Raw genomic sequence first — 15,584 nt, 5'->3', positions numbered from 1 at the left:
TCAAACAGCCAGGTTTTAATGAGGAGGTACATGTAAGAAACTGCTTTTGCAACTCACCTACACAGGAGCAACAGGCATTTTTGCACAGGAGCACCCACCTTGGCACAGGCAAGCACGGGGGGGCACAGCTGCTGTTTGAAGCTGCAAGGAAAAACTCCACCCAAAGTACTTAATAAATATATATATATATATATATAAAAATATATAATTTATAATGCCCACCTGCACTCAACCTCTCTGCCCCAGGTCAAGCTTGCAGGCTTTGCTAGACTGTGGCTTCTCCTGTTCAGAGTCTAAAAAAAAATTCTGGGGTCCCAGACAAATCCTAAAGATTTCTGGCAAATGCACCTTCTCATGAGTGAGAAACTGCCACATCGAGTCCTAAAATGGGCACGTGCAGTATGGATTTGCACAGGTAAGCACAGAGCAGTCGGGTAATGCCTTGGATAGGAACAATCTGGATGGCAGCGTTTCCTTCATCCCGGTCTGGAGAGATGCATAAGCACATGCCTTTCTCTAAAGGCACAAAAAAGTACTCCCTCCTTGGAAACCGTGCCAAATGTTGATAACACATCATCACCACCTATCTCTGGAGGTTAAAGCCTAAACGTATGAGCCAGTGACATAATTATTCTGGTTTGTTTGGTGATGACATTAATTGTCTTTCAGCAATGGCCACAGAGAGACCAAAAGCCTTCCTCGTGTGAGCACCCAGGGACCACGCCAGGCAAATGACAGCTTGCACTAACTGCAAAGCGGTGACTGTATTTCTACAGCTTCTTCAGTACAAGAATTCAAAGCCATAGCTGAAAAGAAGTATATTGGCAGCACACCTGACAAAAATAAGGCAAAAAAAATAATTCTGAAGTGCATGTATGTGTAAATATGCATATAAATATAGAAATCAAACAATTGCTTCTGCCATTGCAAAAGCATCACATTACAGGTTTTCAAAACAGTAAATTCCAGAGGAATGAGGTTGTGTGCATGTTAGTAGGTCTTAAATTTAATACACGCTCACAGGTGTAACACACACACACATCCCCTCCGTGGCCCTTTCAGCAACTGTCAGAGATTCGTGACAGATGCAGGCACAAGGCCACAGCAAAAGCAGAACCCAAATGCGCTAGGCTTACTCAGGAGAGCCCAGCGCTTGCTTTCTGCTTAGCTCCCAACTTGTACAAGGGTGGATACCTCACACCACCCCTCGGCGTCACAGATACCTCACACCACTCCTCAGCGTCACATCTTTCTTTCAATCTTAGTCTATAAATTAGTAAGCCTTTGACACATGGGCTACCCACCGTACACCTCCCCACTGCTGCGCTTGCGTGCGTTACACCCATAACATTACTGGCCTCGCCTGCTATGTTATTGGCAGTCCATCACAGGAGGACTGTAAGAATGGCACTCTGCAACCGTGGAAGACAGTAGTATCCCTACTAGCAGGAGGCAGCCACAGCTGCTGATGGCCAAACACAGCAGCACACTTGGTGCTAGCTCACCTGCAGCTAGCTGAAAGTGCTTGCCTCCACAGCTTCGCTGTTCAGCCTGCCACCTGCTCACTAAACACCTCCACATAGCTGCAAGTGGCTTTTGGTTTTCCGTATTTTATTTAACCGGTGCTTATCTGTACCAATCAGGCTAAGCCTTTAGCACAGTAATGAACTACTGTGCCACCACCTGTGTTGTGGGAGCATTTCTCATCAGATGCTCATTGGGGTTGGTTTTTTTTCCCCATGGGAAGTGTAGTGATACATATTAAATTTTTAGATGGAAAAGACACTTTTCTTTGGTTCCAGCAGCTTGTTACTGACATTTATGGGAAGACAAAATCCACAACGCATTTAAAGGGAGGACACCGATGGAAGGGGAAGGTGTGACACAACACAGCCCTCTCGAGAAAGCTGTGTTTTCTACCATGAATATTCAAAGCCCAATTTGCAAAATTGGTTAACTTTGCATGCAAATGGACAGTTACACATCTAACTGACCATTTATGCAAGCAATTACACGGGCGATTACCTGATTGCATAATTGTGTGGGTCTAATTTTGAAATTGGGTCTTAGCATTTTCTGTTGAACACAAGTGCTATATTTAATAAATAGATATTGAGTCATTTTGAAGCAAAGTCATCCAGACCTACTGACTCAAAACCAAATATTGACAAAACATGCCGAAATGTGTATTTACCAAAAAAAGAGCATCATGTAACCCTAGCATAAAGGAGCACGTGCCTACCAAACTGTGCCAAGCCACAAGTTTCTCTCCTGAAACTTCTAGTCCTTTAAATTGCAATTGACAGCAAAATGTGTAGTAAATGTAGGCACACATATCTGTACAAACATGCCAGGTATCTTCATCAGAAACACTGGCAGGTTGCTTACTGTAATTTTTTCAAAGGAAGACTTGTTCTGGGGCATTCCTGCTGCTGAGGTTGTATTCTAGGGAGGAAAATCAAAGTCAAAGCACATGAAAAGAAACCTACTATTAGCAAGCCAGTCAGCAGCTCGTGAGTGTGGTTTCATCAAACCCTGAAGATCAGGGAAAATTCTGGCTTTGAATTATGAGGTGGCACAGGTTTTTCACATGTGATCCAAGCAGTTAATGTCCCAAGGCTTTGCATTGCTGACCTCTAAGGAGAGGTTTCCATGTAAAGTTAATCATCCTCAAGTATTTTCAGCCAATCATAAGGAGTATTTCTCTTTTATGGAATAATCCTGAAGACTATCAATTTTCCTGTGAATGTCATCCACAAGTCTCTATTTCACATGTCAACCAAAAGCTCCTTAATATTAGCTGTCAGAGTATTGCCAAATACCCGTTTTCTGTGTGGATGATGCATTAAATTTAAGATGCTTCTTGCTACTGTGGGCAAAGCAATACAGCAATTGCCAGGCTATTTCTGACTTACAAATCCATAAGTAATCATATTGTTGGAAAACCAAACTTGGTGGGAAAGAAATGAAGCAGTGTTAAAAAACAAAGACCATTGCCAAGGTAGTAACTGCCAGCTCCCTTGGGATACACGTCTGTGGAAAGACCTGATAGCACAGCCCTTGAGCCATACCTACATTTGCAGAGACCTGGGGACAAGCAACTCCAATGCCCTCAAGCCATCACACCTACATTAGACCACAGAGAGGATTTGAGGTACCGATTGCTCCTCTCTCTGCCCTTCCCTGGTACTTCGGTACCTGCTGTTTATGTTTATTTCCACCACATCTCTGCATGCCCGTAAGGCCCTGTATTACTTGGCACCCAGATACACCCTTCTCAACATTACTAAGTCGGGCTCATATGAAGTGAGCAGTAATGCTGTTCCAGCACCTCATACTGTTAACTCCCAAGGAAAGCCTTATTTTTCCTGGCAAAATAAGCCTCTGAGCCTGTGCCACCAAATTAGCGGGGATTTTATTACAGGTATTTCTAGAAACACAGGCATGCTCCAGTTCATATGAGCTCTCAGAGAATTTAATCAACAACTGGTTTAAGAAACACACATAAGATAAGCTTCAGTGATCTTCGACATGTTTTGCAAGAATTAGCTGGGATCCAAAAACCCCTGGCACTTTGGCTCACATCAGTACTACCCAAATCGAAAAGCAACAGCCCAGGTAGCAGTGCATCCCTCCTGCTCGCCTGGCACTGCTCCCGCGCTCATCCCCCAAGAGCCCACAGCAGCACTGCCGCCAGAAAGTGCTCAAACACCATCCGTGCCCAGGGGAGATGCTGCCATCGTTAAGGCCCAGCACAAAACATAAAAATCTTACGTTGACTTCAGAAGGTAACACAAATTTAAACCTGACAGGGGCAACCCAGTGCCAAAACTCCCCCCAACAAAGGGAGAAACCAGTCACGAGTGAGCCAATAAGGATGCTCTTAAAACACTGATGTCATGAACATACTGGCAGTTCATGTCATTTTGTCACACCATTGCAAAAAACAGCCAGGTTAGACCCAAAAACCCAAATAGAAACAGGTATCACAACAATTCTTGCATAATCTAGGACAATTTAGACACTTCAACCCCAGGAAAAGCCTGGGGTTGATAGCGTTTGGAGCAGAAGCTTTCTGCCCAAATGGACAGGATACATCTGGGACAGACAGGACCTACAGAAATCACGCACCCTTTTGTGGCCTTTACTTGGAGAAAGCTACTACTCACAATGCTCTTTTCTCATTTCTATGGGCCTTCAGCAAGACTGAGATCATTCAGGTTGACAGCAAAAGTTTGGCAAAACCATTTTCCACTATCAAAGGACACCTACCCAGTAATTGCTCCACTGTATCATGAGGCCTAACCCCTATATTTTAATGCCTTAACCACACATCATAGCAGCAATTGGACTAAAGCTATTAAGAGTCTTAATAAACCCATGTTTCCATCTCTAAAGTCACCAGCGATTTTTGCCAGACATTGCAAAACCATAAGTCAGCCAGTCCCTACATAAAATCTTACAAATGAGTTAAAAACCATGACTTGTAAAAACCTCTTGGACGACTTCCCCCATTTATTAAGCTACAGGAGTTTTAACTTTTCCCTGCACGCAGAGCAGCTAAAGATGCTTTTTCGTCTTTATGTGAAGACTGATCTCATGACTCCAGGATCTTGGGATAAAATTAACATGAAGAAATTCGTGGCCAACGACACTGTGTGAATCTATTTGTAAATCTTAAAATATAAAAAAAAATAATTCTCCTCCTGTCCCCGATCTTTAGTTAGTACAAGAAAGCAAATGCTAATAAAAGGCTATTTAAGAAGCTATTTTATTAAAGGTTTGAGCTGCACACTGAAACCCTTGGACAAACAGAAACACTCAGTACAGACCTGATTTTGTTTCTGAGAAGTTGGACTGAGCCACAGAAAATGTAAAGCATTGCTACAGTTGTTAGCAACTACAGAAACACCCCCTACTACCCTGCGCTGCAGGAACTGCATTATCAACACAGCAGCTGCTTGTTATATCGTGATATAACGAGGTTTCACAGTGACACATGAAGCAACACTAGAAGCAAACCTAGTCCATGACTTCAGTGTGTTATTCAGCACAAGGGCAATGTAAATGCTGTGAAAGTTACTGCCACTATTCATAGACTCTAATAATATTACATTTTTCTAATATGATCTTCCCAATACGAAGTACAGCCCCAGGTGACACCAGGGCTGCACGGCTGTGTGAGCCGGCAGCAGTTTTAAACATGTTGCACAAGAGAACCCAAACGTGCAAGATTTTAACAACAGCTCAAAACTCCAGGAGACAAAGATAAATCCTCCGCATGGAGAAAGCCAGGGAGAAACTCGCAGCGCTGGCACAAAAGTCCTTCTTCAGGCTCAAGGAGCAGACAAAAGGCGGGAGAAAAGCTGTGGTGGCTTTACTTTTGTTTTGGAAAATTTCAGTTTTCTCTTAATGGGGTATTAATTCCCTTGTTCCTGTGAGCTCCACGGGCTCAGGGGGGCAATGACTCCCACTGTACATCGCCAAAGCCCCTGACAGAATCGGGTCCCCAGGCGTTTCATCAGGACCCTGCAACGAGCAACTGAGTCTGCTTGCAGAGGGTGTGAAATAGCAGGGATCGGATCTCAGTTCGCCAAACAAAATTAGCTGCACACCATTCTGTTTGCGTATCGGTTTCTCCCACTCACGATGTGCTAATTCAGGCAATCGCTGCAGTACATACAGATAGAGTAATAAAAGAGGCTTTCAAATAAAGCCACCATATACCTTATTTTTGCCTCCTTCCTACACAATTCCATGGCTTTTTCCACACACTCCAATGCGTACATCATCTGAACATTATTAATAGCTACTAAAGATTATTATCTGCCTAGCAATCACTTCAGCTTCCTACTTAATGGCAAGTACAATTTTAGAGCATCAAATATATCAACAGGGACAATGGTTGCTAAATTTGAAGTCAACAACAACTGGAAAACGTTAGCTACTTCACTGGTATTTTTACACGTTACAGAAATATCTCTTGAAATAAATGAGCCCTTTTTATCCTTTCAAAGACATAATAAAATAATACTGAATTCTAAATACTGTCACATATCCTCAGCAAACAGCAATTTAAATTTAGATATATACATTTTTACTGCCAAAGATAATGAGCAAGAATATCCACAATTCAACTTTGCATAGTGGATTGGATAAAAAAAAAATAAATCTTCAAGTGATTGTTGGATGGCGGCTGCAGTGCAGCCGATAAACTGTCACCAGGATATGGACAGTTTTGGAAAAGGGGTTAAAGCAAAATAACTCTTACAAACAAATTATTATCGTTGCATCTGGCTGCGATGCTAACCTTAAAAGATTACTAAAATATTCCATTAGCATACTAACCATGGCACATAAACTTTTATGCCTAAAATGTTCAATATTTCAACGTAATTTCAATTAATGGAAATTGAACATTAGGATATGTATCAAGTTAAGTGTGATGATTTTTCTTCCTGTCCATGCACCACAGCAGTTCCATGCTGCCAGTGCTGGCTCCCACCACAGAAGCTACATCCACAGGAGAAGGTCCTCAGCAGCTCACTGGGGTTGAAGCGAGCAAAATGCCACCACAGATCTCTTCCTGTCATGTTCAGCTCTGTGCATCGAGGTTATTTAAGTGCATGCTTAAATGTACAGCATGCAAGCAGGTCTGCAGCTGCAAGCACGAGCGAGAGCTGCCTGCCCCACAGGAGATGCTTTCTTGGGAAAGCAGGACACAAAGGTGTGGAAGCACCATTTGGAGGGGCCCGGAGGAGCAGCAGCGGTCAAGCCATGCCAAAAGTCAGCAGGACAGGGACCGGTTTCAGAACTTTACCCGGTGAATCATCACCACCCCCAGGCACAAGAGTGACGGGGCGATGCTACAGCCAAGCCTGTATCACCATTTCAGTTTTGGCTTTTCTCAACTTATTCCAACACAACTTTGTTCAGAAAGGGTGTTGGGGGGTTTGGGTTTTGTTGTTGTTGTTGTTTTAGGTTTTTCTGTTTTTGTTTTTTTTTTTGTTCTTCACGCTATGCAAGGTTTTCCCCCTCCCACTGACTCAACCCCTTTCCCTCATGAATTATAATGCCACAAGACTGGGGGGAGGGGGGGGGGGAGGAAGTGTAAGAAAAAGAAAAAACAAACAAAAAAAAGAGAGGGGTCAGGTATCACAACACTTAATACACATTTATTAGGCAGTTTAGTCAAGCAGCTGGAGGCAAAGGGTCAGATACTGTCCTGCAGCGCCAGAGTAGCCTCTCCACATGAATTTAAAACCAGTCAGCAGCATGTCCCACAGCTCAGCATCCCAACTAGCCACGCTGGAGGCACAGCCTGGGATGGAAACCTGCCTGCCATGGGCCAGCACAGCCCCTGGTCCCACAGCCAGCACAGGGCTGGGCTCTGCCCGGGGGCCTGTGACCTTCCCAAGTCCTGCCCAGCCTCATTTCCCTGACTTCCTTAGTCTCCCAGTCGCACTGATGGTTTGGTGCACACTCCAAAAAACAGAGGCACTGAGGGTTGTGTCAGATAGGTGGCCACCCCACACACAGGCAGGGAGAGAAGAGGCTCCCCACATTCAGTGGAGTGGGTCAATGGTGCTGGAGGTGAGGGTGCATCAGCACCACACTCTGCTGACCCCAGGGAGGAAGGATTCCCCCCTCCCTGGCATCAGCCACAGGCTGGTCCCCAAGACCAGTGCCACCCAGATGGGTTTTTGGAAGATTTCCATAAGCTCAGCACCAGCTGGTGATGAGATACAGGAGTCATGTCAACATGTGACAAGAGCCCACACTGCAATGATGATTTGTTAGGAAAAGATTAAGAAAGATCAAGTTATAAATGCCCATTAAGTTACTATATGCCTAGCTGCAGAGATCATCAGGAGAAAGAGGAACCAAACACAAAATGGGTATATCTTAGAAATCTCTGCAGAAGACTTTTGCAGAAACAGCATACAATGACTGATCACTTTTTATAGCTCTGAAAAGAACCGCATCCACTATGAGTTTGGGGCTTACTTTCCCATTTATTTCTTTTATTTACCCACCTCCTCCTTTGTCAGGAGCTAGATTTTAGAGGCTTCAGGCATGGAAACAAAAAGCAGTTACCACTGGAAAACAAAAATACTTCCCAATACTCTTACAGTATGAATTTCTATTCCTCGTATGTATCTATATTCTTGGTATTCTTACAGTAAAGTTTATAGTGTGACTACTGTGTGCTCCTGTAGTTTGAATTACAGACTTTGGTGTTCAAATGCCTGCCAGTATCAGAGCCTCAGGTATCACTGATGCACAAGCAAATACCCATCAGTCCCAGACCTCGCATCCCTTTTTTGCAAAGTGGGAAGAAGGACAAGATTCCCCAGTAGGCTGAGTTAAAAAAAAAAAAAAAAAAAGGAGATATATATATAGCAGCAGCTGTTCAAAAACTTCAGAAGGCTTGGCATGTGCCCGTATGCCCAGCAGCAGTAGCGGACAGTGTAGAAATGAAACCATTTATCACGTGGACACACAGCTCATCCCAGGGAAGCTGCCACCGAGCACAGCTTAAACTGTTCGTCCAAAGCAAGAAGTCACTAAGCAAACATTAACTAAAGTTGCTGAAATGATGAATCTTTCTGGCAGACTCCAGTACTCCCGTGGGATAGCTCAGCTTCAGCTACGTGGGCACACATAAAATCTACCAGCAGCCTGCGCTTGTTTGCAAAAGGAAAACCTTTAAGTCAGTGAAAACAAGAGCCTGTCGCATACCCCGAGGATTTGTCGGCACATGTGTGACACACAGGAAACAGTCCAGCCACGGCCACCTCCTCCTGCCTTCACTCTTGCCAGAGAAAAAAGTCAGTCCCAGGAGCAAGCCCCCACTCCTTTACCAGCAAAATTGCCTCAGTGCATGGGGAGCATGCAGAGTCCAGGGGGGCACACCTGTCTCAGCTGCTCCTACAGAGCTGCCATCACTTACCAGTACACTTTAAGAGCGTAAGTGTCTGGTGGCACAACGTTAAACCCCTATCCCTGCAGGCAGGACACAAAGCAAGTTTAGAAGCTTCCAGGGAACCATCATATTGCCCCATACCAAGCACCAAGTACCAGCTCACCCTTACTGTCTTAAAGAAATCAGGAAGGGGAGGGAAAAATCCAGCACCCCATGGGCTACACTGCCCTTTTGATCAAGTGCATATATTGTAGAAGGACCATCTAATCTGAGTTAATGGTGCTGAGCAACAATATATCTCATTTTTATTTTCCCAGCTTGCCACCATTTACTACACTATTGAGAGCATGCACTTTGTTCCCAGTTTGAACTTGTTCACCTTCAGTAGCCAGCCATCAGCCTGGCTGTGACTTACTGATTAGCTTAACAAGTCCTGTAGAATATATGCCTAGAAAGTCACTCCTGGTTTTAAGCACCTCTGAGTACGATCAAATAATCCTTAACTCCTCCTTGAAGTCACCCGAGTTGCTTTAGTTACTCATTTGAAGCACTTCATAGTGTTCCAAGTTACTCCCAGCGCGTTATTACACCTCCCCTACCCTGCAAGCGAAGGCATGGGAGACAGGGACAGGACGGATGATTCCCTGCACCCCCCTTCCCCTCTAGGCACCCAAAAAGCTGCTCCCCGGCCCGGGAGAGGGGTGCCGAGCAGGACCAGAGCCTGGGAAATCGCATCTCCGACTCCGGGCTGCGCGTCCCGCTGCCTGGGAGCTCCTGGGGGCTGCTGCCACCTAGAGATGCTCACGCAGCACGGCTGCAGGCACGCCGCCCCGCACGCCGCCCCGCACCCGCAGCAAAGGCGCACAACCCACGCCGAGCAGCTCACCAGCTCTGCCAGCGACTCCCTAAAGATGTTTTTCCATAAAGCCTCTGACCACGTTCATGCTCTTGATGGCAGGCTGTGCTTGCACATACAGCGCGAGTGAACTTGCTGTGGTTTGTTTAAATTTACTTTATTAAAAAAAAAAAAAACCAAACAAAAAACAAACCCAAAACACTGACATGCCCTGAAAACTGGAAGAAAACATTTAGTTAAATTAAGGACTGTGGCTAATTCCCTGCTATAAAACTGAGGGCATGTTTCAGAACAACTCAGCGTCACAAATTAAGGTCAGGAGTGCAGAGCAGCACCCGCAGGGTGCTGGGCCCTCCAGGCCGGGCTCCCAAGGGAACAAGGGTGGCTTTCCCTGCTACGCATCCAGGATCTGAAGGGCTTCTCCCTTAGTGAGCTGCTAATGCCAAGTCTCATTTAGTTTACTCATAGGCATGTATTTCAGGTCCTTATTATTACTGTTTTCATGCTAATTACAAACGCAGCTCTTAGTGCCAAAATCCATAGACATACACATCAATTACCATCTCTTAAAAAAAAAGAAAGTCACAACTAAGTCACTCGGGCACTTTGCAGTGCCAGTATCAGCAGGGCGGGTGCATACACACAGGCTGCATGGTGCAACCCAGTGCCAAAGCTGCCCCAGGCTCCCTGGGGATGCCCCGAACATCAGGGCCAGACTCAGTCTCTTCTGCCCTGCAGCAGGGCTGGCTCGCAGTGCGGGGGACACAGGGGGACAGTGGCAGCCTGCCCTGGCTACCACGCTGAAACCTCCCCGCAGACCCCCCACACCACAGCCCTGAAGCTGACATGCATGAGGGGGAGCAGGACTCCCAGAGGGATGCAGGTCCACAACAGCGCCCGATCCCCTTTGGTAGAAGGGCTGAGACGGGACGTCCCCTTTGCAGCAACTGAGTCATCTGATGGCAGTTCCAGGCTGAAACTCCCAGTCAATATTTATCGTGCCTTTGCAAAGGCACTCGGAGCTCAGCCTAATTTTAACCATCAAATAGACATCGTGGCGGAATAAGCGGGAGAGGTGCCAAGGAGGGCTCCTGCAAAGGAGAGGAGCTGCATCTCTCTGAAGGCATGTGGCATGTCCCATCCGACACAGCCCAGAGAGGAGCAGCAGCATGAAATTAAAGCCTGCCCATACATCAGCTTGAACATGTTCCTCTCTGGAAAAAAACAAACAACAAAACCCACCAAACAGAAAAAAACCAAAACCAAACAAAACACCACTGCAAAAATATTTGGAGTACAATTAATTTCTCAGAGCAGTTGAATACTTGAAACAGCACTAAGTTAATTTGGCTGTAATTATTTAACAACTCAACAGCCCCATATATCAGAAAAGGGAGTTAATTTATCAGCTATTTCCAAGCAGAACAAAGACTCGCCAGCTTCCAGGTAACAGTCCAAGCCGTTTGGCTCATGTGACCTGGCTGATCTGTGCACTGCAAACATTATATGATCAAGCATGGAGACAGAAGAAATGGAAAAAAACCCCAATGTATCACATATTCACATCTTAACCAACAGACACAGGATAATGAAATAAAAAGTTTGGCCAACAGCTCGCCTGCACGAGCAAAAACATCATCATCTCCCTTGACGCACTGAAAATGAAGGCGGCAGCCAGAGCCGCATCCCAATGCCTCCACAAGCTAGGAGAGCCCAAATTCTTGGGGGTCCTACACTTGCCCATCAAGGCTCACCTGTCCAGCCTGCCTTGCTATTTCAGTGAGTGCCAAGCAGCAGGAGTCAATCATTAACAGCTGCCATTGCCCACAGCAGCACCCAAGCCCCTCCAAATGGAAAACGTCACTCCAACTCCCTTATTTTAATAAACAGATTTTCTTTTTTGCACAGTGCAGGGCATAGAGGCTTTTCTGCAGCACAGATCCAGGAGGGTTCCCAAGAGGCAACAGGAAGGCAGGTGAGCAACCCTGGACAGATGCCTTTTATTTTCACTGGGGTATAAATCCAGCAGGGGAGCATCTCTGCGATCATCCACTCCAACAGCCATGTCTGAGCGGCGGGGAAGAAGGGCTGGAGAGCCCCGGAGCGGCCCAGCGGGGATGGCTGCTGCCCGAAATCAGGGCAGGCTACGGGGAAAGTCTGAGACAGAAAAGTACCAAGTAGGGGAAGAGACAGGCTGCGTGTAAAGAAGGTGGCAGGCAAAAAGGTACAGCAAAGCAGAGCTTGTGAAACAAGGAATGCAATGCTCCCTCAGCTGGGATTTACCGATTCAAACCGCAGAAAAAGAAAACGTAAGAGAAAGCAGCAGCAGCAGCCCAGCGTTTCACCCCTCCTGATCTCAAGGATTAGGAAACGATCACACGCAGAAAAAGTAAACTGTGCAACTGCGCACGAAGATCAAAAGCTGCCTGCGAAGCCTAACCAGGCAAGCAAAGCCGGGACACGCTTTTTCCACTTCTCATCAAACAAATCATCTCAGTTACATAAAGCCCCAAAATACAAACTGAATTGTGAGAACGAGGAGCTGTTGTATCAATACCGCCCAAACATCATAAATTTTGCATCACCGAGGAGGGGTGGGGGGGTGGGGAAGTTACAATGATTGAAGAGGTTTCCTTTTAATGTTTTATTCACAGCAAAGGCTCCCGAGCAGCGCGATGCAGCGGGCGGCGATCCCGGTGCCCTCCCTGGGCGACTACACCGGCACAGCCCCGTACTACGGCGGCGGAGAACGCTGCTCCGATGCCAAAGGAGGAAGGGGAAAAAAAATAATAAACCCAACGGAATATTTTTAAAGCCAACGCCGCAAGTTTTCCTCCAGAAAGTTAAAAAATCGGGGCCGATCCTGCGGAGGAAAACGCTCTTTTTCTGGCTTGAACTTCCGAGCCACCTGCTCGTTTTCCTCCGTGCGCAAACGCGCTCGGAGCGGTGTTTATGTTTGGACACACCGCATCGATACAGTGTATACATGTACGGGGACGGCTTCCTCCCCTGCCCGGCGCAGCGCGAAGTTTCGGAGCGCGCAGCCCCGTCGGGGCGGCAGCGGCACCTGCGCGGCGGCCGGCGGCGGGGCCGGGAGCGAGGGGAGGGGACGGGAGGGGGCCCCGCAGCCCGGACAGCCGCCACCCGAGCGGGGACACCCGCCAGCCGCCGCCGGGAACGGGCAGCTGCTCCGCGGGGGGGACCCCGCGGCGGACCCCCGGCCCGCCGCCGTTTGCAGCGACACCGGCACGGCCGCCGCCGGTGCGGGGGAGATCCGCGGCCGCCGGCTCCGCTCCGCCGCGCGGCGGTGCCCGCAGGGGCTCGTCCCCGCCGGCCGCGCGGGACGCGAACAAACTCCCGCAGCCGGCGCAGGGGACGGCGACCCTCCGCCGGGAGAAGTTGCCGGGAGGGCGCCGCGCCGCCGGCCCCGCCGCCCCCTTTCCGCCCCGCTCCGCGCACCGTGCCGCTCACCCACCTGCCTGCGCCGCCGCGGCGGCCCGCGGGGCCCCGGCCGCCGCCGCCAGCACGCAGCAGCTCCACCACAGCAGCCCCCCGGCCGCCGCCGGCATCGCGCCGCCGCTGCCTCAGCGCCGCCGCCTCAGCGCCGCCATCCCCCGCGCAGCCTCCGCGCTGCCGCCGCCGCCGCCGCCGGCTCCCAAAAGTTGCCGCCGCCGAGCCGCCGCCCCCAGCGCCGCCCCTCCGCGGGCGCGCCGCGGCGCCGACGGGGCGGCCGCCACTGCCGGGCGCGGGGCGCTGCGCCGCCAGCACGCGCGGAGCGGCGCGGAGCGGCGGGAGCGGGAGGAGGAGGAGGAGGAGGAGGAGGGAGGAGCGGCGGGACGGAGCGAGGGGGCGGGCGGCGGGCGGGAGCCGGCGCCGCGCGGGACCGCCCCGCCCCGCGCCGCGCCGCGCGCGCGTGTGTGTCTGTGTGTATGTGTGTGTGCGCCCGCACCGCCGCTCCGCTCCGCTCCGCTCCGCACCTGCGGGGGCGCGCGCCCGCGATCCCGCCCGCCCCTGCGCACCAACGCGGGGCAGGTGCGCGCGCGCGCCGGCACTTCTCGGTGCAAAAGAGCGCGGGCGTCGCCGCGCGCCGCCGCGGGGTGCGCTTGCACTTTCTCCGCCGCAAATGAGGGGCGCCGGGGGGGGCGCGCGGCTGCGCGGCCGCTCTCCCGTGCGGGAAAACGAAGGGTTGTGCGGAAAAAAACCCGCCGTGCGTGTGCGTGCGTGCGTGCGAGGGAGCTCGCAGAAACCCGGCGCGGGTGCGTGTCCGCGAGCGCGCGGGGCAGCGCGGGCCGCCGGCGGGAGCTGTCCCCTCCCCCCTGGCAGCACGCGGGCGGCGCGCGGAGGGCCCGGGAACCCGGAGGGACCCGGGGGGCACAGCGGCGCGGCCTGAAGCGGCCACGGGGAGGGGAGCCCCGCACATGGCAGAGGCCGGAGGTGAATTGCGGGACGGGGAGCACCTGCGGCCTGAGCCCAGCCCAGCAGCGGGCCCAGTACCAGTCCCAGCAGCGGGCCCAGTAGCAGCCCCAGGCCCAGTAGAGGCCCCAGTACCAGTCTCAGCAGCGGTCTCAGTACTAGTACCAGTTTCAACAGTAGTCCCAGCAGCGGTCCCGGTCCCAGCAACTGTCCCAGCAGTGGTCCCAGTCCCAGTCTCAGCAGCAGGCCTGGTTCCAGCACCCATCCCAGTTCCAGCAGCAGTTGCGGTCCCAGCACCAGTCCCAGTCTCAGCAGTGGGCCCAGCACTAGTCCCAGCCTCAGCAGCGGTCCCAGTCCCAGCGCCGGTCCCAGTCCCAGCGCCAGTCCCAGTCCCAGCAATGGTCCCAGGAGCAGTCCCGGTCCCAGTGCGAAAGCGAGCGTTGCCTCCTCTCCGCTTCAGCCTTCCCTTCGACGCCTGACCCAGCCAGGGACAGGGCACATCACCCTCCTCGCGGGGTGCTCGCTGGGTGCTGCCCCACACAACCCCTCCCGGCTGGGCGCTCGCAGCCCCACGCCGCCCCACGGCACCCCACATCACGTGCAAAGCCCAAGGCACCCCGCACTGCGCTCCCAACGCCGGGGTCCCGCACGGCACAGCCAGGGCCTGGTAAATCTGGGGGCTGCAGGCACAGAGTGCAGGCACTGTGCTCAGGTGGGGCGACTGGAAGGCTTTGTGCTGGAGAGGAGGGCAAAGTTTTAAAGGGTGATGGGACACGGTGGTGGCACCTTGGAGCTCTGTCTTCACTGCGGTGGGTGGACTTTGCAGTGAAGCAGCTGACAAGCAGCCACCTGTTCCAGCCCACCTGCAAAGGTGGGGCACGGAGGTGTGGTGGCATCTCCCAGCAGTGCGTGAAATATCCGCCACCTTGACCCCTGCCAGCCTGGTGGCACCTCCTCGATGCACCCCGGTGGGGACAGCTGCAGTGCAGGGGTCCGGCAAGCACCAGCCAAGCTGCCATAGCATCCTCCTCACCAACGCCCACCCCGGCATGGGGGGCAAGTGCTGACACCACACACACCCCCTAAGAGGTCCAGGGGACCAGCATCTCAGAGGGGCTTGTCTTGGCAATACAGCACGCCAAAATCGCAATGTCTCGTCACAGGTTTGGGACAGTAGCTGCCGTTTATCACTGTGGATGAGCTGATCAGCATCCTCAGAGCTGTGGTCAGAGCTGAACCGAGCTCTGCAACTGTGCGAGAGGAGAACTTAGAAGCACCTTCCGTTCTTCATTTTATTTCCCTGAAATGTCTGCTCTGAGGTAAGTTTTTGCTGCCTCCTCACCCCAATCCAGCCTTTGTGGGTCTCCTCAACACGAAGCTCTCCTCGAT

The 15,584-nt window shown here is 50.8% G+C and overlaps 1 protein-coding gene across 3 annotated transcripts in view; it reads right to left on the bottom strand.

Annotated features, from left to right (window-relative positions):
* Positions 1 to 13,536, bottom strand: part of ERBB4 (erb-b2 receptor tyrosine kinase 4) — a 638,535-nt gene extending 624,999 nt beyond the window's left edge. For all 3 annotated transcript variants that reach the window (XM_055719363.1, XM_055719360.1, XM_055719361.1), the window contains exon 1: positions 13,258 to 13,536. In XM_055719363.1, the coding sequence (XP_055575338.1) occupies positions 13,258 to 13,351 (94 nt within the window). In that variant the 5' untranslated portion in view covers positions 13,352 to 13,536. The remainder of the gene's footprint in view (positions 1 to 13,257) is intronic.
* Between the last annotated feature and the right edge of the window lie 2,048 nt (positions 13,537 to 15,584).

This window comes from Falco cherrug, chromosome 8 (genome assembly GCF_023634085.1).
Source record: "Falco cherrug isolate bFalChe1 chromosome 8, bFalChe1.pri, whole genome shotgun sequence".
Lineage (NCBI taxonomy): Eukaryota > Metazoa > Chordata > Aves > Falconiformes > Falconidae > Falco > Falco cherrug.
Note: the sequence above shows the minus strand (reverse complement) of the source record. Positions and strands in the feature narration are given on the sequence as shown.